At 57.3% G+C, this 19,449-nt stretch overlaps 1 protein-coding gene across 3 annotated transcripts; it reads left to right on the top strand.

Moving 5' to 3' along the window:
- The first annotated feature begins 383 nt into the window (after positions 1-383).
- ZNF335 (zinc finger protein 335) lies at positions 384-19,023 on the top strand. Of its 3 annotated transcripts, none has more exons than XM_061209604.1 (28): positions 384-470; positions 1,141-1,391; positions 2,733-2,973; positions 3,683-3,760; positions 4,009-4,314; positions 4,402-4,536; positions 5,417-5,563; positions 6,889-7,141; positions 7,234-7,411; positions 8,052-8,164; positions 9,079-9,097; positions 9,232-9,348; positions 9,427-9,503; positions 9,586-9,746; positions 10,481-10,713; positions 11,618-11,711; positions 11,837-11,931; positions 14,419-14,678; positions 15,626-15,737; positions 15,884-16,258; positions 17,048-17,190; positions 17,271-17,425; positions 17,564-17,667; positions 17,761-17,838; positions 18,058-18,141; positions 18,230-18,295; positions 18,378-18,459; positions 18,552-19,023. In XM_061209604.1, exons 2-28 carry the CDS (start codon positions 1,191-1,193, stop codon positions 18,677-18,679), a joined length of 4,035 nt encoding a protein of 1,344 aa, XP_061065587.1. In that variant the 5' UTR covers positions 384-470; positions 1,141-1,190; the 3' UTR covers positions 18,680-19,023. The 3 variants fall into 3 exon arrangements, with proteins under 3 accessions (XP_061065587.1, XP_061065589.1, XP_061065588.1); XM_061209606.1 differs by having other exon boundaries at positions 4,405-4,536; XM_061209605.1 differs by lacking the exon at positions 384-470 and having other exon boundaries at positions 751-1,391.
- Positions 19,024-19,449: the final 426 nt, after the last annotated feature.

A 19,449-nucleotide genomic window follows, 5' to 3' on the forward strand; every position in this document is an offset into this window, starting at 1 on the left:
AAAGACCGATAACATTTACTCCTCTCCCACCAAGCCAAAACATCCCAGTCTCACGCTTTTCTGAGCTATTCCGGGAAGGGCGTGGTCAGGCCACTGGGAGCCACGCCCCCGGACGTGGGGCCAGGCTGAGCCGCGCCCAGCCCTGCGGCCCAGGGAAGGGACCCAACAGTGACGTCACGTAGCCACTCCTATGTATTCCTCCGCCGGAGAGAAAGTAGCTCCCAACCAATAGAGGACTCCGTCACCCATACTAGGAGACATGTAAAATCCTATATTCTCTGAGAACTCTAGTATGGTTTTGAGACCTCGGGTCCACCTTCCGGCACACTGGAAGCCTGTCTTTCTCCGGCCCAGCGTAGGAAGTAGTCCCGGCCTACGGAAGGCCGATGGGTCCCTCCGCAGCGGGGGAAAGAGGATGGCGACTTCGTCGATGCCGGAGTCGGAGAGGAACGCGGCTACGAAAGCGTCAGGTGAGCGTCGGGTGGAGTCAGGTCGCCCCACTGCACCCTGCCGTGAAGTGGGGCCACACTGCGGGGATACCCGGCGGCGAGGTCCCGGGCCGGCGGGGCTGTCCGAACAGGGCCCCGGGGTCCCAGGCCCTTTAGTCGCTCTCGCACTTGCCTGAGCGGAAACCCGGAGCCGCCACAAGATGGCGTCGGGCCTGGAGCTCAGGCAGCGCCGGGGACAGCCCCGAGTCTCCAGGCCCCGGGACCGTCGCTGTCAGCCCCCTCCGCACGGGAACCAGGGGAGGGGGGAGCGAGCCGCTGACCCAGGGGGCTTGCGGGCTGTACCACAGCCTCTGCACCCGGGGGGACTCGGGGGACCGAAGGGCTGAACCACTGAGCCCGGACGGGGCCCGTAGAGTGAACCACTCTGCGGGAATCATGGAGGGGAGGAGCAAAGGGTCAAGATTACCCGCCACTGACCACCCTCCGGGGATGGGGGAAGGACCCGAGACTGGGAGGCAAGGCTTCCTGGTCCTGTTTTCCCGAAGCTCCCCTCGCAATACACTAGAAAGCCCCGCCCCGTTGGCGACTCAGTGTTTGCATCTGCGAAATGGGCATATGGGTGCAGCTGGGTGCGCCGCGGAGACCCGGGATGAAGCCCACCTGTTCCAGCCCCCGTCACCTCTTCTCGCAGAGTAAAGGCCCCGGACCCTGGGCCCCCCTGTCAGGCCGCCCCCCGAGCCGATGGAGGAGAACGAGGTGGAGAGCAGTAGCGACGCGGCCCCTGGTCCTGGCCGGCCCGAGGAGCCCTCTGAGAGCGGCTTGGGTGTGGGCACCTCGGAAGCCGTGTCGGCCGACAGCAGCGACGCCGCGGCCGCTCCGGGGCCAGCCGAGGCCGACGACTCTGGCGTGGGGCAGAGTTCGGACCGCGGCACCAGCTCTCTGGTATGGACATTGCTGGCCGGCGTGGGTGGTGGCAGGGACCGCAGGCAGCAGTGCCTGGCGGCCAAGGGGAAGAAGCCAGCAAGGCTTGCTTATAGCTAATATTTGTTTATGGTTTACTGTGAGCCGGGCACCATGCCAGGCCCTTAGCGTGGATTTTCTCATTTAAGTCTCATACCTTGTAAGGCACATACCACTGTTTTCCACGTCTTACAGAGGAGCAAACTGAGACACAGCGCCAGGATTCAAATCTAGGCTGTGGGCTGACCCACTGCACTACCCACTGTCCTCACTCTTTGGGATGCAGGTGACCTGGTTCAAGTCTTGGCTGTACCACTGATTCACTGGGACACCTCTTTGAACCTCGGTCTTCCATCTTTAAAGCGGAGCAGAAATACCTACTCCTGAGGGTGCTCTGTTGTGAGCAACCACCAGACATTTTCTTGGAAACGCTTTGTAAAATAGTCTCCTGGCTCTGCCACCTCCTGGCTCTGTGATCTTACATAAGCTACCCAAACTTTTAGCTGTCAGTTTTCTCATCTGTAGAGTGGGAATAATAAATATACTTGCCTCAATAGGTTTTTTTTTTTTTTGAGAACTAAATGAATTAATATATGCAAAGCAATTAACACAGGGCTCAGCACATGGTAAGCAGCCAATAAGTATCAGCCATTACCGTTGTCATTGTCTGCAAGATAGTGATCATTTTCAGGACATCACATTATAGAGGTGCACAACAGTAGCCCCCACTTTGGGGTCCAGGGGTTTTATTAATTCCGCAGAGATGGACTTAGCATGTGCCCAGCTTGTGCTGGACCCAGGGGATACAGCAGGAGACAAGAGAGATGTGGTCCTGGCCCTTATGGAGTCTGATCTGGCAGACGTAACATTGCAGAGTGAACCATAATGTGATGGCAGGACACAGGCGACTGTAACACTGAGGATGGAGAGGTCCTAACTTGGCTTTGGGGGTCAGGGTCAGCTTCCCAGGAGAGGTACCAGCTGAATGGCAGTGAGAAGGCTGAGTAGGAGTTAGCCACGGTGTGATGCTAGGAAGCGTTTCAGGCAGAGGGAACAGCTTATTTGAAAGCCTGACGAGAATAACCTCACCTGGCTGTTGTGTGAGGTGTGGGAAATGTGGGGCCTTGTACCTGGCCGGAGCCAGGGACCCTGGCGCTTGTTCTTGGGGTGTCTGTGACTAGAGGGTTTCTCTCACTGGTCCTCAATGAGGGTGAGGGCGTGGGTGGCTCCACCCACCACGTCCTTGGGCCAGGGTGGGGGGCAGCCTGCCCTGCCCCATTACTGGCTCCTAAACTCCCCCTTTGCCTGTTTCCTATCCCCCAGGAGGAGGTATCCGAGAGCAGCTCCAGCACAGACCCCCTGCCCCATGGCTACCTCCCTGATTCATCTTCTGTTTCCCACGGGCCAGTGGCAGGGGTGACAGGTGGCCCCCCAGCCCTGGTGCACTCCAGCGCACTCCCAGACCCCAACATGCTGGTGTCCGACTGCACGGCTTCTTCCTCAGACCTGGGCTCGGCCATTGACAAGATCATCGAGTCCACCATCGGGCCCGACCTCATCCAGAGTGAGTCAGGCCACAGGGGGCAAGAGTTGCCCCATAAGGGTTTCCCTGCAGAACCAGCTGTGCAGACTCAGGCAGATAACCTTACCACTCTGAGTTTGTAACATGGAAACAGTAACCCCGTCTCATAGTGGTAAACGATGTGGGGATTTAATGAGATAGTACGGTATAGTTCCTGGCATATGAAAGCACTCAATAAATATAGAAACAGTGATACCTAACTTTGTACCGGAGTCTCCTCTAAATACTTTACCTGCAGTAGTTCATTAATTCTCTTGGTAACTCCAAAAGGTAGATGCTGTTATTGTTCTCACAGTCTGGATGAGAAAGCCAAGGCACAGAGGATATAAACTAACGTACCCGCTGTCATCAGCAAGTGTTGGGGCATGAGCTCAGACAGTGACTCCAGAGCGGGTGCTCATGATTTACCAAACTACTTTCTATTATTAATGATCCGTGTAAGGGTTGTAGCACCTGGAAAAGCCCTGGGATGGCCTGAAAAGCCAGTCCTCCTTTAATGGTTAAAGGTGGGCAGCTGTGGACTGGCTACTGGGCTAGCATGTCACACACAGCAGACCTCTCAACAGCCCTGCCCTGGACGGGAAGTGGGCAATGGGGCAGCGGACTTAGTCGCACGGGTGAGTCAGAATGAGTGTGGGCAGTGACAGTTGTCCTTATCAGCTGTGCATCCCCTCCTCACATCTCTGCCCAGGCTGCATCACCGTGACCAGTGCTGAGGGGAGTGGGTCCGAGACCACACGGTACCTGATCCTGCAGGGACCAGACGATGGTAAGAATCCAGGCGCCAGACCCAGGGAACCCTGCCGTGGGCGGGGGAGTAGGACAGGGAGGCTCTGCCATAGACTCACTGTGTGATCTTGGCAGCTTCTCCACTGCCTTGGGCCTCTCAGTTCCTCCACTGTTACTCTGGTGGGGAGTGGGGTTCTAGGATCCCTGGGCCTGCCTGGGAAGGGCAGCTGTAGCTCGTGGCCGGCCTCCCCCTCCACTTCCTTCCCTCTGATTCCCTCACCTTCCCAGGGGCCCCCATGGTATCACCGATGTCCAGTTCCACCCTGGCCCACAGCCTGGCAGCCATCGAGGCTCTAGCCGATGGCCCCACGTCCACATCCACGTGCCTGGAGCCACCTGAGGAGGTGCAGGGTGGGCCCAGCTCCCCAGCGCAGCCACGCCTGGGTTCTGGCGCCGAGGAGCCAGACCTGCAGAGCCTGGAGGCCATGATGGAGGTGGTGGTGGTGCAGCAGTTCAAGTGCAAGATGTGCCAGTACCGGAGCAGCGCCAAGGCCACACTGTTGCGCCACATGCGGGAGCGGCACTTCTGCCCAGGTGCGTTGACGGTGGCCTGCCTGGCCGCCTGCACAGGTGGGGCTGGGGTGCCAAGAGTCAGACGCGGCAAGCTTGTTGTACCACCAGCAGCCGCCGCCGCCGCCGGAAAAAAGGGACGTCTGCGGAAGTGGGGCGCCTCCGCCAGGACCCAGGAGGAAGAGGGCCCAGAGGAGGAAGACGATGATGACATCATAGACGCCGGCGCCATCGATGACCTGGAAGGTAGGCTACCGTGGCTCTCGGGCCTGTCACCCACACCCACCTCTGCAAATACCGAGCTCCCTGTGGCCTGTAGGGAGGGCCAGGGAAGAGGAACTGGCGCACACGCAGCCACGAGTGCCTCCAGCATAAGATAGAGGAGTTGGAGCTCTGGGACCAGGAGCTTTGTGTGCAGCTGTACGGGCCATGCGCTGAAAAATAGTACTGTGTCTAAGAGGGTCACGTTCACATTTGTCTAGCAGAAATAGAATGGAAACCACGTGTGTTTTTTGTTGTCATATTAAAAGTAAAAAGAAAAACATGAATTTAAGTTCAGTCATATATTTTATTTACACATTATGTCTAAAATATTATCATTTCAATATGCAATGATTATGAAAAGTTATTAGTAAGTTTTACGTTCTTTTTTTCATACTAATTGTTGGAAATCTGATGTGTATTTTTTACTTAATTATGGCTCCATTTAGACTAGGCGTATTTCAACTGCTTAGTAGCCACATATGGCTAGTCAGGGAGCTAGTGGCTCCCTCAATGGATAGCATAGTCCTACTTTGTATACTGGAGTGACTAGACAACTGTTTTCTAACAATGGCTGTAAAGTGTATTGAGGAAGGAGTGTTTTTTTCTGATTCACATAAACGTGCCATCTGAGCTAGTGGTAAGTGTTAGGGAAGGTACAGAGAAAGTACTGCAGGGACCAGAGAGTGGCGCTCACAGTTAGCCAGGGGGACATCAGGAGGGCTTCCCGGAGGAGGCATCACTGGTGGGTTTGAAGGGAGGAGCAGGCAGGGAAAGGGAAGTGGGCCTCTTTCCAGGGAAGCTGGCAAGGGGTCAGGGCTGAAAGGTCAAGGCTGATGCCCCTCTTCTCTTGTTGTCTCCACAGAGGACAGCGACTATAACCCTGCTGAGGATGAGCCCCGGGGGCGGCAGCTACGGCCCCAGCGCCCCACTCCCAGTACACCGAGACCCCGCAGGAGACCTGGCCGGCCCCGGAAGCTGCCTCGCCTGGAGACCTCGGATCTCCTGGACGGTGAGACTTACTTGTGGGAGGGGCTGTGCAGTGGGGCCCAGGGGTGGCCTTGTTCCCCGCTTGCTTCCATGGAGCCCTTGCAGACGTGCTTGCAGAGCAGCACGTCTCAGACCCACCGGGGTGACCTGCAGGCCTCCTCGCAAAGGGGAAAGCTCTCCCATACCAAGCTTGAGAGTTAGGAGATAGCAGCTTTCTGAAAAGGCTTTTCGGTGGTAAGTTGTCACAGCACGGAAGTTTGAGTATTTATAACTGAACTAATAAGATAAGTTTTAAGAATTATTACTAAAATGAGAATAAGTCTGAGGTCTGAGACTATGTTGGAGGAACACGGACTTGGAGCGTTACAAGCCGGGGACAGGAAAGACCCGCCGTGGGCATGAATGCCAGCTCTGCCACCTACCAGCTGTGTGCCCTGGAGCATGTTACTTTGCCTCTTGAATCTCCCATTCCCTTATTATGAATGGAGGTGATAGCACCCGCCTCTTAGGATTGTTTTTTAAGGCTTAAATAGACACGGAAAAAATACACGGTAGCTGTTTTTGTACATGCGGTTGTGGGTGTTGTATTTTTTAGTCTTCTTTTTCAAATAACTTTTTACTGAGGTGTATGTGTGGAAAAGCACATGCATGCTAAGTGAATCAGCTTAGTGAATTCACAGCTCAGTGAATTTTCACAAGGTGAACACACCTGAATAACCTGGCACCCCATTAAGAAACAAAATGTTACCCGCGTTGCTTGTAGCATATAATTTTGAATTTTTTAAGCATTACATTGAAATGCTGTTAGTGTTTTTGAATAGGTAACGCATTCGGATGTTCAGACATCAGAGGCTTTGCGAGTGTGTGCGGTGATGTCTCTTCCCTTCCTCCCGTCTGCCCTCCAACTACCCAGCCTCCGTTGGGAAAACCAGTGTTTAAGTGTTGCTGTTGCTCCCCAGACCTTAGAACGTTCCCATGAGGTCACTAGAGCAACAATTATATCCATTTGACAGATGGGGAAAATGAGACTCAGAGAGGGGAGTGGCTTTGCCTGAGAACACACAGCAAGTCGATGACAGAGCTTAGCCTACCCGCAGGTCTCCTGGCTGCGAGGTCCCAGCTCTCCCAGTGCTGCTCCAGACTGTCCCATTTAAGTCATGCTGTGCTAACAGCCCGTCAGCTGCAGGAGAGGGCGTATGTCCACGCTGCCCTCTAACCACGGGCTGCCTGCGTCTGTCCCGTGACCTGACGGGCCCATCAGTGGTCTGTGACAGTGTGTGGGGGGGAGGATATTTTGGCTGGCCTCTGGCACAGCTGTCCACATCTGTCCTGGTGTGTCCATGGCAGGTGTGGAAGGAGAGCCTCTGGTCAGCTCCCAGACTGGACAGAGCCCTGCGGAGGCACAAGACCCCGAGGCACCCAGCTCCTCAGGCCCGGGACGCCTGGTGGCCCTGGGCAAGGCCAACCGGCCCCCCGTGGAACCCAGCGTGAGCCAGTCAGATGTGGAGAACGCAGCACCGTCCTGCCAGGACGAGCCCGACGCCCCGCCCCGCCGCCGTGGGCGACCCTCTAGGCGCTTCCTCGGCAAGAAATACCGCAAGTACGGCGGCGAGCAGAGATGAGGGCTGGGGGCAGGGGGAAGTGGCCAGGTCCCTGGCCCAGCCAGACCTCTCCCCAACGCCCTCCTGGCAGGTACTATTACAAGTCGCCCAAACCCCTCCTGCGGCCCTTCTTGTGCCGCATCTGCGGTTCCCGCTTCCTGTCCCACGAGGACCTGCGCTTCCACGTCAACTCCCACGAGGCTGGCAACCCCCAGCTCTTCAAGTGCCTGCAGTGCAGCTACCGCTCCCGCCGCTGGTCCTCGCTCAAGGTGCGACCGAGGGAAGCGGAGGCGCGGGAGGGCAGGGGGAGAAGGGACGCTGGATGGGAGAAGGCCCCGAGGGGGAGTGGAGGTCACGGGCACCCGCGGTCACCCTCCTGCCCCGTGTCAGGGTGCGCGTCTGGGCCGAGGGCGCACTTTGGTAGGCCTCACGCTGCATAGTGGCATCACATCGGCTTAGACTTGCTTCACTACCACCGCACCTGGCAGATGGCAGTGCAACTGCTTTAATCGAATTCAGTGTGTTAGAAAGTCTCCCAGCAGGTGGCGGTAATGTGTCTCAAGAAAGGGGTTCCCTTTTATGATCTCACGTAGCCCGATAAGGTCATAGGTGTTGAGAGCCCCATTTTACTGACGCAGGAAACTGCAGCTTGGCTTGGCCAGCGTGAGGCAGAGCTGGCCTCGGGTGGAGGTCGGGGGTGGCCAGAGCCCCTGTGCTTTCTGCGCGCAGCGCTTCCTCCCTCAGACCCGGACCTAGAAGTTGTCCTCTGGACTCCTGCAGTAGGGGTGGGGAGCGGGGGTTGTTCCGGGGTGCAGTGGGGAGGGGGCAACTCTACGGCTGTAGGCACAGGGCGGGTGGGCAGGAAGGGAGGCTGTACCCCAGCCCCCTGTCCTTCTGCCTCTCTCCCAGGAGCACATGTTCAACCACATGGGCAGTAAGCCCTACAAGTGTGACGAATGCAGCTACACCAGTGTTTACCGGAAGGACGTCATCCGGCACGCAGCCGTGCATAGCCGGGACCGGTCAGTGGGGGTGGGGAAGTGGAGGCCCAGGGTGACCACGGATTCCCCCTTACTGAGCCCCTGCTCGGGGCCAGCCCGCTTCGCAGCACAGTACAGATGTGGGAAAGGCAGGGCGATTCATCCCAGATCACTTGGCTCAGAACAGGGCAGTGTCAGGGTCTAGAGGTCCCTTATTCAGTCTCTCCTGCTTCGAGCTTTGTAAATTGGGGACAGTCATTATTGAGGTGATTAAAGGAAATTGTGTACCTAAAGGGTCTCAGAAAATGATTTGAAGGTCTTCCAGGCTCCACGTCCATACTCCATCTCTCACGGCACTGATAGGGCAGATGTAGGACAAGTGGGTGGAAAAACAAAAATCCTCAAGGGCCTAGTGATTGTTCACTGAATTATCACTGTGTGGCTTGCAGGATCTTACTTCCCTGACCAGAGATTGAACCCCGGGCCCCGGCAGTGGAAGCGCTGAGTCCTAACCACTGGACAGCCAGGGAATTCCCGCTTTTAGGTGTTTCTTTAAAAAAAATAAAAAGGGAGGGGGAGTTCTATGTCCACGTAAGATTAGGGACACCAGGTCGAAAACCTGGTTCAACAGCTCTCTTCCCTGCAGGACTTCTCAGAGCCTTTAAAATGCAAATGCACTTTGTGACAGAGAGAGAGAGAGAGAGAGAGAGAGAGAGAGAGAGAGAGAGAGAGAGAATGCACTGTTCCTAAAGTTAGTTGACTTTGAAACTTTATTTACAGCACACCTCTTGGCATTTTCCCCAGCGAACTCCAGTTGGGGGAATACTGTTCTAAGGGAAAGGGGCTTGGGTCGGGGCTGAGGACAGTCAGGGCTGAGGCTGGGTCTGGTCAGTGGGAGAGGGTCTGGGGTGGGCTTGGGGACAAGATGGTCTGACTCCTGTGCCTTTCTCCCCCAGGAAGAAGAGGCCAGACCCGGTGAGTCTGGGGCCCCAGGCAGGGAAGGGAGCCTGCTTGAGGGTGGCTGGGCCATTGTGGGGTGGGGGGGAGGCACGGTCTCACCCTCTCTCCTCCCCTTTTCTCTCCGCCCGGCCCCTTCTGTCCCTTCCCAGACCCCGAAGCTGAGCTCCTTCCCTTGCCCTGTGTGTGGCCGTGTCTACCCCATGCAGAAGAGACTCACGCAACACATGAAGACGCACAGCACCGAGAAGCCCCACATGTGTGACAAGGTGGGTGGGGCTGGGGGCTGGGGGCAGGGGGCCCGCCTGGAGGCTCCCTCGTCTGACCCGCCTCGCCACCCCCCACAGTGTGGAAAGTCCTTTAAGAAGCGCTACACCTTCAAGATGCACCTGCTCACGCACATCCAGGCCGTCGCCAACCGCAGGTACATCCCCGAGGAGGCCCCTGGGGCTGCGGTGCCCCACCGCGCCCTGTCGCTGAGCTCTCCCCGCTCCGACCACCTCCAGGTTCAAGTGCGAGTTCTGCGAGTTCGTTTGTGAGGACAAGAAGGCGCTGCTGAACCACCAGCTTTCCCATGTCAGCGACAAGCCCTTCAAGTGCAGCTTTTGCCCCTACCGCACCTTCCGAGAGGACTTCCTGCTGTCCCACGTGGCCGTCAAGCACACAGGTCAGGCCAGCCACCCCCCAACACACCGTGGCCCCCTGTCGGAGGCTCAGCTCTGTCCTCTTCATCCCCCTCGGCAGCCCCAGCCCTCCTACTGCAGGGAATGCCCCCTGGGACTGTCACTCTAACCTCAGCTGAGGTTCCAACTCAGCCAGCTCTTCTCTGTGTGGCCCAGGGCCAGTTGCTGGCTCTCTCTGAGCTTTTCTTAGTTGTGAAAGGAGAGAATCAGAAGTACCAACCATGGGGTTGTTATAAAAGTGAGTTCCATTTGTTCCCTGAGCCCTGTCTGTTCCGGGCGCTGGGGCTTGAGAGAGGTCTTACATAGGCCCTGCCCTCGACAGAGGAAGCCGCTAAAGCAGCATCACATCTTGGCCCACAGAAGATGGACAACAAAAGTTGGTTCTTTCTCCTCCTCGGTGCCTAGCCCTCTGGCAGACACACTAAGGAAGAAGAGAGAAAGAGAGTGGGGGTTGGGGGGGGGAACACTTCGGGAGATGAGTCATAAGAGAAGTATGTGGTCACCTGACCTTGAAAATAGGCACTCGGAGGAAGGCTGTTAGCGCAGAGGGAGACCTGGCTCGTTCCTGTCCTGGCACACCAACATGCACAGAGCGTGGGTTTCCCTGAGCTTGGGAACACAGCGCAGGGAGTGAATCAGTTGGAGACGTTCTTGGGGTCACAGAAGGCTTCCTAGAGGGGGTGGGCAAGCCCAAGCATCCCTACACATGTACCTGCAGGGGCCAAGCCCTTTGCCTGTGAGTACTGCCACTTCAGCACGCGACACAAGAAGAACCTCCGCCTGCACGTACGGTGCCGACATGCAAGCAGCTTTGAGGAGTGGGGGCGGCGCCACCCTGAGGAGCCCCCTTCCCGCCGTCGCCCCTTCTTCTCTCTGCAGCAGATTGAGGAGCTGAAGCAGCAGCATGGCGCAGCCCCCGGACCTCCGCCCCGCTCCCCAGGACCTCCTGAGGTGAGCTCAGGCAGCAGACGGGGGGGTAGGAGCGTTGGCTGCAATGCCAGTGTGATGCTGCCTCTCCCAGCCCTAGCATCCTCACTTGCACGCTGAGTACAGCGAAATGACCCCTGCCTCTCTGGATTGTGGTGCAGAGCAGCTGAGGTCACAGATACGTCACCCCTAAGCTCAGAGTAGGGGTGGCTTTCCAGTGCTAGTAATAGAGCGTGGAAATATCAGTATCTTGACTGTGGTGATACTTTATTATTCTCTTCATGTAAAAGAAGTCCAAAGGTCAGCAACCCAGGGCTGATGTGGCAACTCCTTGATCAGTCATCAGGAACCAAGCTTTCTCAATACTTTTTCCCAGCCGTCCTAGGCATATGACTCCCATCTTTGTGATTGACTTATGGTCCCATATAGCTGCAGGAGCTCCAGCCTTCCTAGCCACATCCCAGGCAAGAAGCAGGAGGAAGGGATGGGGGAAGAGCAAAAATGATGCCCGCCATCTATCCATCTTACCTTCCTCGTGAACTTTACCAGAAGCTCCTGCTTAGCCACATGGCCACACTTTACCCAGCCGCGAGGGAGGCTGAGAAATATAGTCTTGTAGCTGAGTATGTTGCCTGCCCCCTCCCCTCCCCAAAAGATGGACCACCACAATGTGCTGGTAGAACACAGAGGCTCTGGAGTCAGATAGTCTTGTGTTCAAGTCCCAGTTCTACTTACTAGCTGTGGGATCCTTAACCTTAGTCAGTTCATCTGTTGCATGGAGCTGGTAAATATCTTGAAAATATCTTGAAGAGTGTGAAGATGAAACAAGCCAATAGCTGTAAAGTGTCTGGCACATAGGAGGTGCTTGGTGAATGCACTTGAATCTGAGCTGCCCCCTGTCACATTTGGCCATATTCCCACCCCGCAGATCCCCCCAGAGGCAGCACCTCTCCAGTCACCCGAGACCCCCCCGCTGCTCTGTTCTGACACCCTGGGTGGTGCCACCATCATCTACCAGCAAGGTGAGTTCTGAGGGACGGTGGGAGCAGGGGTAGGGCTCGTGCTGGTGGGGGCCGGAAGCTGGGGAGGAGGGCGTTGGGTGCCAGTTTTCCAGCCATTTCTAAGGCTCAGGTCCCACCCGACCCAGGAGCTGAGGAGTCGACGGCCATGGCCACACAGACAGCCTTGGACCTGCTGCTGAACGTGAGCACTCAGCGGGAGCTGGGCAGCGCAGCCCTGCAGGTGAGCTCCTCCCCGGCCCGGCTTTACCCTTGGTGCCAGGTCTGCGCTGGACACTGAGAGCGGAGGCTAGTGATGGAGCAGACGTGCCCTGCCTTCAGGGAGCTCCCAGTCAGTGGGAGACAGATCCACTGAAACCCAGTGGGCAGACGCAGAGGAGGGGGACCGCTGTGCCAGGGAGGCCCCGGGAGGGCAGAGGCTCTCCCACTCCGCTCTGTGGAGTCACCAGCGGTCTCCGCCATGCTGAGCAGTAAGCACCGCCCGTGCCCATGAGTCTGAACTAGCTTCCCATCTAGCCTAGCACCCTCATTCCATGCCACCTCGCACAGCCCAGAGGCTCCCAAGGCTTTCTTGAGCTCCGACCTCTCACATGTTCCTTGCACCTTAAGCCTAGCACATCTTCCCCCAGGTTCATCATCTTTACTTCTCCCTCCCCCTCCCCCGCACCTCTCCAGGCTTCTCTAAGGCGGAGAGAGGTTTGTTAGCACCTCCTGTCTCCCAGCCTCTTGAAAAGATGGAGACTGTGTGTTTGAGATGATGAATTCCAACAACTTGGAACAGTAACATGCTGCTGGGGGACAGAGCTCTGTGGAGGGGAGCCTGCTGTTGGACCTAGAATCTTCAGAGGGTTTAGTTTGTGGCATTTGGGGGTGTGTAGAAGTTTTACATTTTTAGGTAGTTCAGCGTATCAGGCTTTTATAGTTTTTGCCTGTGGTATCATCCTTAGAAAGGCCTCTTCACCTCAAGATTATATAAACATTCGTTTGTATTTTCTTCTTAGAGTTTCATTTTTTACACTTAAATTTTTGCTCCACCTGGAATTCACTTTTGGTGTGTGCAGAAAGGTAGGGGACTAAGTTTATTTTTTTCCCAAAAGTTGTCCAGTGCAATAAATCGAATCCTCTCGTTTTCCCCAGTGGTTCAAAACATCCCCTTTGTCGTGCACCGGATTCCCCCGGGTACAGGAGTCTGTTTCTAGACAAGTTCTGTTCTATTGCCCTGTCTGCCGTTCTCGTGCCAGTATCATCCATTTTGGTTGGCTGGTTTTTCTGATTACAAAAACATATGCTTGTGAAACCCAAAATGAGCGTTAAGAATTGTTCTCTTCAGAAGGTGAAAGTGCTTAAGGTTCCTCCCCTCCCCCCCGAGTCCACTGTTAACAGGTTAATGAGCGTTTCTGCAGTTCTGTCCACGCGCTCACTAACACAGAGACCTCTTGATCCTTAAAAAATGGGATCACGCCATCCGCGCTCACGGGCAGCCTAGCTTTTCTTCCCTCTGCAGCGTATGAGGCATGGCCTGGCCACACACACGCGTCCACTCCTTCCTGACGTCTCCACGTCATTCCGTCCTAGGGATGTCCTGAAGCTTATTTCGTCAGTCTTTTACGCGTGGGTGGGTTCCTTGTCATTAACTCAAGGCAGTGCTTCAGTGCACATACATTTTCGGGTGCTCATAAACATGTTTTTTAGTTGGGGGAAAAAAAACCCTCCTAGAAGTAAATAGAATCAGTGGGTCCCAAGGCGTGATGCCTCATAAAAAGCTATGTCAGTTACACGACCACCACTAGAGTGTGCTTCCTCACAGCCTCGCCAGCGCTGGGCATCAGTCTTTATAAATCTCTTCCATGTGATGGAAGTATATGTCAGGGTCTTAATTTGTAATTTTGTGATCACAAAAGGGATCGAGTTTCTTTCTGTATGTTCATAGACCATTTTATTTCTTCTCTGACGTATGTTTGTGTCCTGTATCTATTTTTCCATTAAATTATTACTCTCTTTCTTATAACTTTGCAAGGGCTGTTTGTATGTGTGGGAACTCCACTTTTTATCTCTTACGTGAATTACTAAATACCATCTCCCCCCACACCCCCAGCTTCTTTGTTTTCTGATCTCATTTTATGGTTTGTTTTTTTGTAGGTTTTAACATACTCTGTCATGATTAGGAAAATCTTCCCACCCCAAGGATTATAGGAATATCCATATTTTCTTTTAATATATCTCGAGTTTTATTTGTTACATTTCAATCTTTAAAACATTTGAAGCAGGCTTTGGAGTAGGATGTGAGGTAGAGCTCTGACTATTGCATTTTTTTCTTAAATGGTCTGCCACTTGTTCCTCTACCTCAGGATTTCTTACCCTTGGCACTTTGGGCCGGATAATTCCTTGCTGAGGGGGCTGTCCTGCTCGTCTGGGATGTTTGGCAGCATCTCTGGCTTCTGCCCCCTAGGTGCCAACCAATTGTGGCAACCAAAAATGTCTCCAGACGTTGCCCAGTGCCCTTGGGGGGGCGGTAACGCTCTAGCCTGTTCTTGTTAACTCTCTTTCCAGTTGCCAGGAACACACAATTGGGCTCGTGTGAATGCGTGGTGGTGGCACTGGGTCCCGCCAGACCGTGGGTGAGCTTTGAGGCCCTGAGATAGAAAAGGGCCTTGAACGCCAGCTCCTTTGCCACAGACCCCGCTCGTAATGCCCGCTGGTGCCGTTGCAGGTGGCCGTGGTGAAGTCAGAGGGCGTGGAAGCAGGGTTCGCATCCTCTGGTGGGCAGCCCTCCCCAGCAGGTGCCACTCCCCAAGTGGTAGCCCTCCACATGGCAGAGCCAGGGGGCAGCGCGGCCGCCGAGAGCCAGCTAGGTGCCCCGGACCTACATCAGATCACCCTGGCACCTGGGCCGTTTGGCGGGGCTGGCTACAGTGTCATCACGGCACCCACCATGGAGGAGGGCACATCGGCTCCTGGCACACCTTACAGGTGAGACCTGCTGCCTGCGAGAGGCCCCCCCCAGCCATTTATAGGTGTGCTGGGGGGAGTCAAATGAGGACCCCACCCACCCAAGCCTAGCTGGCAGGAGGTAAAACTCCTAATACACGTAAAACAATTGGGCTATAGGGGTGTCGTGTCCCTTCAGGAGGTCAAGAGCCACTTAAGATGTGCCAGGAACTTGACATTCGTGAACTCACCTAAACCATTCCCATGAGATGCATGTTTCCCTCTCTTTACAAATGAGGAGGGAGGTGAAGTAACTCGCCTAAGGTCGGACAGGCTGTAGATCTGACCCTGGTCTCTGTGGTTCCAAAGCCCACGTCCTCCTTGTACGGGATGGTCCCTGAGGTAGTTTCCAGTTCTGACCTTAGGAACGAGCTCAGGCTCCTTAGCGACATTGGAGGCCCTGCAGCTGCACTTGGCTTTCTCTACATTGAGCGCGTTTGGGGCAGAAATGTTTATGTTTCGCATGTTCGTTGAACCCCTGGGCAGTCTGAGGAGGCCCTGAATTCAAGTACCGGATTGTTCAGCTGGGATGGGAGTCAGGATCCCTGGGCCGGCGCCTGGGCAGCCCAGTCTCTCAGCATCTGCCCTTTACCCTTGGCCCGTGGGTCCTTGCAGTCCTGCCTCCCCACTCGCCCTCTCCTCCTGCCCCACCTGGTCAGACTTGGGCTTGACCCCTGGAGCCCTTCACCTCGCCACCCCCCAGCATGCCCATCGAGGGGGCAGGGATGACCACTTCTGAGAAGGACGATCTCTGGACACTTGGTCGCCATTTACGCAAGAGGCAGCGGAGGTTCGGCTGGTAAAGGGAGGAGCCAGGGGTCAACCTGCGGTGGCAGTCACTCAGTTGATGCCTTTCTTGGGGAAGGGACTCCTGTGGCCCTCCATCCTCTCCTGGAATGCTGCCTCACCCCCCCCTCCTCTGCCCACAGCGAGGAGCCCCCCGGGGAGGCAGCCCAGGCCGTGGTTGTGAGTGACACCTTGAAAGAAGCTGGCACCCACTTCATCATGGCCGCCGACGGGACCCAGCTGCACCACATCGAGGTGAGGCTGGGGGTAGCCACCTCTACTCTTCCCATTTCTTCCTCCCTCCCTCCCTCCCTCCCTCCCTCCTTCCCTCCCTCCCTCCCTCCTTCCCTCCTTCCCTCCTTCCCTCCCTCCGCGCCTCACGCTCCCCTGCCTGTCCACAGCTGACTGCAGATGGCTCCATCTCCTTCCCAAGTCCAGATGCCCTGGCCTCTGGAGCCAAGTGGCCCTTGCTGCAGTGTGGGGGGCTGCCCAGAGACGGCCCTGAGCCCCCGTCTCCAGCCAGGACCCGCCGAGTGGGGGACCCCCAGGGCTCTGCCTCCCCACCTCCTGCTGCCAGCAAAGCCCTGGGCCTGGTAGTGCCCCCCTCGCCACCATCTGCAGCCACTGCGTCGTCAAAGAAGTTTTCCTGCAAGATCTGCGCCGAGGCTTTCCCCGGCCGAGCTGAGATGGAAAGTCACAAACGGGCCCACGCTGGGCCTAGTGCCTTCAAGTGCCCCGACTGCCCCTTCAGTGCTCGCCAGTGGCCCGAGGTCCGGGTAGGTGCCCCCGTCCCTCTGCTGGCACCCGTTTGTGTAACAAGCCTGGACTGAGCACCCCCCCAGGCCAGGCCAGGCCCTCTGCTCCCCGCTGGGGTCAGAGATGACTCAGCAAGGCCCCAGCGCTCTGCGGGCTCAGTCTGGCGGGGAGGCACACCAGGCGGTGACTAACGCCCGACAGTGTCCCCGGTGTGAACTAAGTGTGCACGGCAGAGCACAGATGGGGAACGAGTCACGTGGACTTGGGGTGCTGGGGGGACGTCCTAGAGGTGATGGCTGAGCTGGGCCTGCAGGAGCAGAGGGGCGGTGGCGTGAGGCAGCTGGGGAAATTCGAGTTGTCCAGAACACTGAGGGCACAGGGTCCCAGGGAGGTGTGGGGGTCGGTGTGGAGCAGGCCAGGTTCCGGGGACTCCGTCTGTTCACCCGAAAATCATCGGTTCTCAGATCCGAGCACGTGCTGAATCCTCACAGCGGCTCAGTGAGGGGAGTGGGGCCCAGAACCCAGAGTGTCAGAGCTGGGGGTGACCTTCAGAGGCCCCTCTTTGAGCCTGTACATTTCACAGGGGTGAAATGAGTGTCAACAGGGACAGGGCTTTCGGAGCGGCCTCACGACGGAGCCCGTGGCTCTTCCCTTCAACACCCAGCAGTGCCAGACCTTGGTCTGGCTCGTACTTCTCACCCAGCTCCTCCCAGATCCACCGCGCCTGAGGTCGGGGTCCCTGGCTCCCCTGTCCGTGGGGAGCCACCTGTCCTGACCCAGCCGGTGCCCTGACTCCGCCCCATCTGCAGGCCCACATGGCGCAGCACTCAAGCCTGCGGCCCCACCAGTGCAACCAGTGCAGCTTCGCTTCCAAGAACAAGAAGGATCTGCGGCGCCACATGCTGACCCACACCAACGAGAAGCCCTTCGAGTGCCACCTCTGCGGGCAGCGGTGAGGCCGGGCGCAGGCGGGCAGGCGCTGCCGGGCACGCGTGGTGGGGCCGCCCCTGAGCCGCCTTCCTTCGCCCTCAGCTTCAACCGGAACGGGCACCTCAAGTTCCACATCCAGCGGCTGCACAGTCCCGATGGGAGGAAGGCGGCGACCCCGACCGCGCGGGCCCCGGCCCAGACCCCCACCCAGACCATCATCCTGAACAGTGACGACGAGACGCTGGCCACGCTGCACAGTGAGTGGCGCCTGGGGCCCCCGGGTGGACAAAGGACCTGAGCCGCTGCCCCAGAGGGCACCCTTGGGCCAGGGCGGGGCCGGGGCGTCTCAGGTTCCCCTGGAGCCCCTGAGCGAGCGTCCACCCCTCTCTGCCCAGCTGCGCTCCAGTCCAGTCACGGGGTCCTGGGTCCAGAGCGGCTACAGCAGGCACTGGGCCAGGAACACATCATTGTGGCCCAGGAACAGACAGTGACCAATCAGGTGAGAGTCTGGGCTGGGGGCCCTGCTGGCAGGTCATGGGCAGGGGTGAGGGCACACAGAAATCTGAAGCTAGAGCTGGCCTGGCCCTGACAGGAGGAAGCCACCTACATCCAAGAGATCACTACAGCAGATGGCCAGATGGTCCAGCACCTGGTGACATCTGATAACCAGGTGAGCTGCTGTCGCCACCTCAGCCCTGAGTGCCCGCCCTCCTCCCCCCCCCACCCCCAGGCCCCATTCCCAGGAGGGGGTTGGGGGAACAGTACTTTCCAAACAACTCCTCCAGCTGCCATTGCTGATGGGGTGTCCCTGACCCCCCTACTCTGCCTTCCTCGCTGAGCTCCCGGGGAGCGGGGCCCCAGCACCTGCCTCTTCTCCCCCCTTCCTCAGGTACAGTACATCATCTCCCAGGACGGAGTCCAGCATCTGCTCCCCCAGGAATACGTCGTGGTCCCAGAGGGCCATCACATCCAGGTAGGCCAGGCCTGGGACGCGGGTGAGGAGTGAGAAGAGGGGTGTACATCCTTCTTTGAGAATAACTGGATTGGCTTCCTCTCTCCAGGTACAGGAGGGCCAGATCACACACATCCAGTATGAACAAGGGGCACCGTTCCTTCAGGAGTCCCAGGTAGGGCCCTTGGGGACCAGGTGGAGCAGGGCCATGGGCAGGGGTCCTGTTAAGGCTACATCTCATTGCCTCTCTCCTCCAGATCCAGTATGTGCCGGTGTCCCCAGGCCAGCAGCTTGTCACACAGGCCCAGCTTGAGGCTGCAGCACACTCAGCTGTCACAGGTATGGGGCTGGACCCTGAGGGTCTTGGGGGCCTGGGGCCCAGGCCTAGTTCCTGGGCCTCAGGCTCACCATCCTTTCCCCTCCCCTGGCAGCGGTGGCCGATGCTGCCATGGCCCAGGCCCAAGGCCTATTCGGCACGGAGGAGGCAGTGCCTGAACACATCCAACAGCTGCAACATCAGGGCATCGAGTACGACGTCATCACCCTGACCGATGACTGAGCCCCAGGGGCCCCACGAAGACCATGGATATTGGGGCCAGCCCTGCTCGGGGTGGGGGGCCCACTGGGACTCCCTCGCTGCTCCACCTAGGATCTCCAGATACTGAGCAGCCAGCATCCTGTCACTCCTGGGGAGCCAGACCTGTGCTGCTGGGGTTAGGGGACAGCCGTGGGCCCCAGCCAGGACATGCTGGGGGCCCCAGCCTGCAGGCAGGCTTTGGGAGAGAAATTTATTTTTGTTTGGATGGACCCACTGGGCCCTCAGTCTCAATAAAGGGACCAGAGTCCAGCCTTGGTCAGCTCACTTTGTCCATGTGCTGCTACAGCCAGAACCAGGCAAGGATTTAGGAAGGAGGAGGAGCCCACTACAGCCCACAGGGTGGAAATGAGGTGGAAGCTGCCCAGCCCCGCAGTGCATCTTGGCCTGCCTCTGTAAGTACAGTGGCCCAGTAGGGCAGACCCTCGGGGCAAAGGCCTGATACTGGGAGAGATGGCTAAGCTGGTGAAAGCCCCACTGAGCACCTTCAGACCCTGCTTCCTCCCCGGCCTCAGGGGAGCACTGGCTCCTTGCCTAGAGGTCCTCAGAGCACAGCCAGGTGCCTGCACAGAGGCCACACCCCCAGACCAGGTGCCTCTGACCTGCTCTTCCTCCTGACCCTTGACTGTAAAACATACCTGGCTGCCCACTCACTGTGGTGGCTCCAGGGCCAGTAGGCATCTAGGTTTCTGCCTGGACACAGCTACCTGCCCTCTGCTCCCCGGAGGGATCAG

The sequence above is a fragment of the Eubalaena glacialis genome, chromosome 13 (assembly GCF_028564815.1).
Source record: "Eubalaena glacialis isolate mEubGla1 chromosome 13, mEubGla1.1.hap2.+ XY, whole genome shotgun sequence".
NCBI lineage: Eukaryota > Metazoa > Chordata > Mammalia > Artiodactyla > Balaenidae > Eubalaena > Eubalaena glacialis.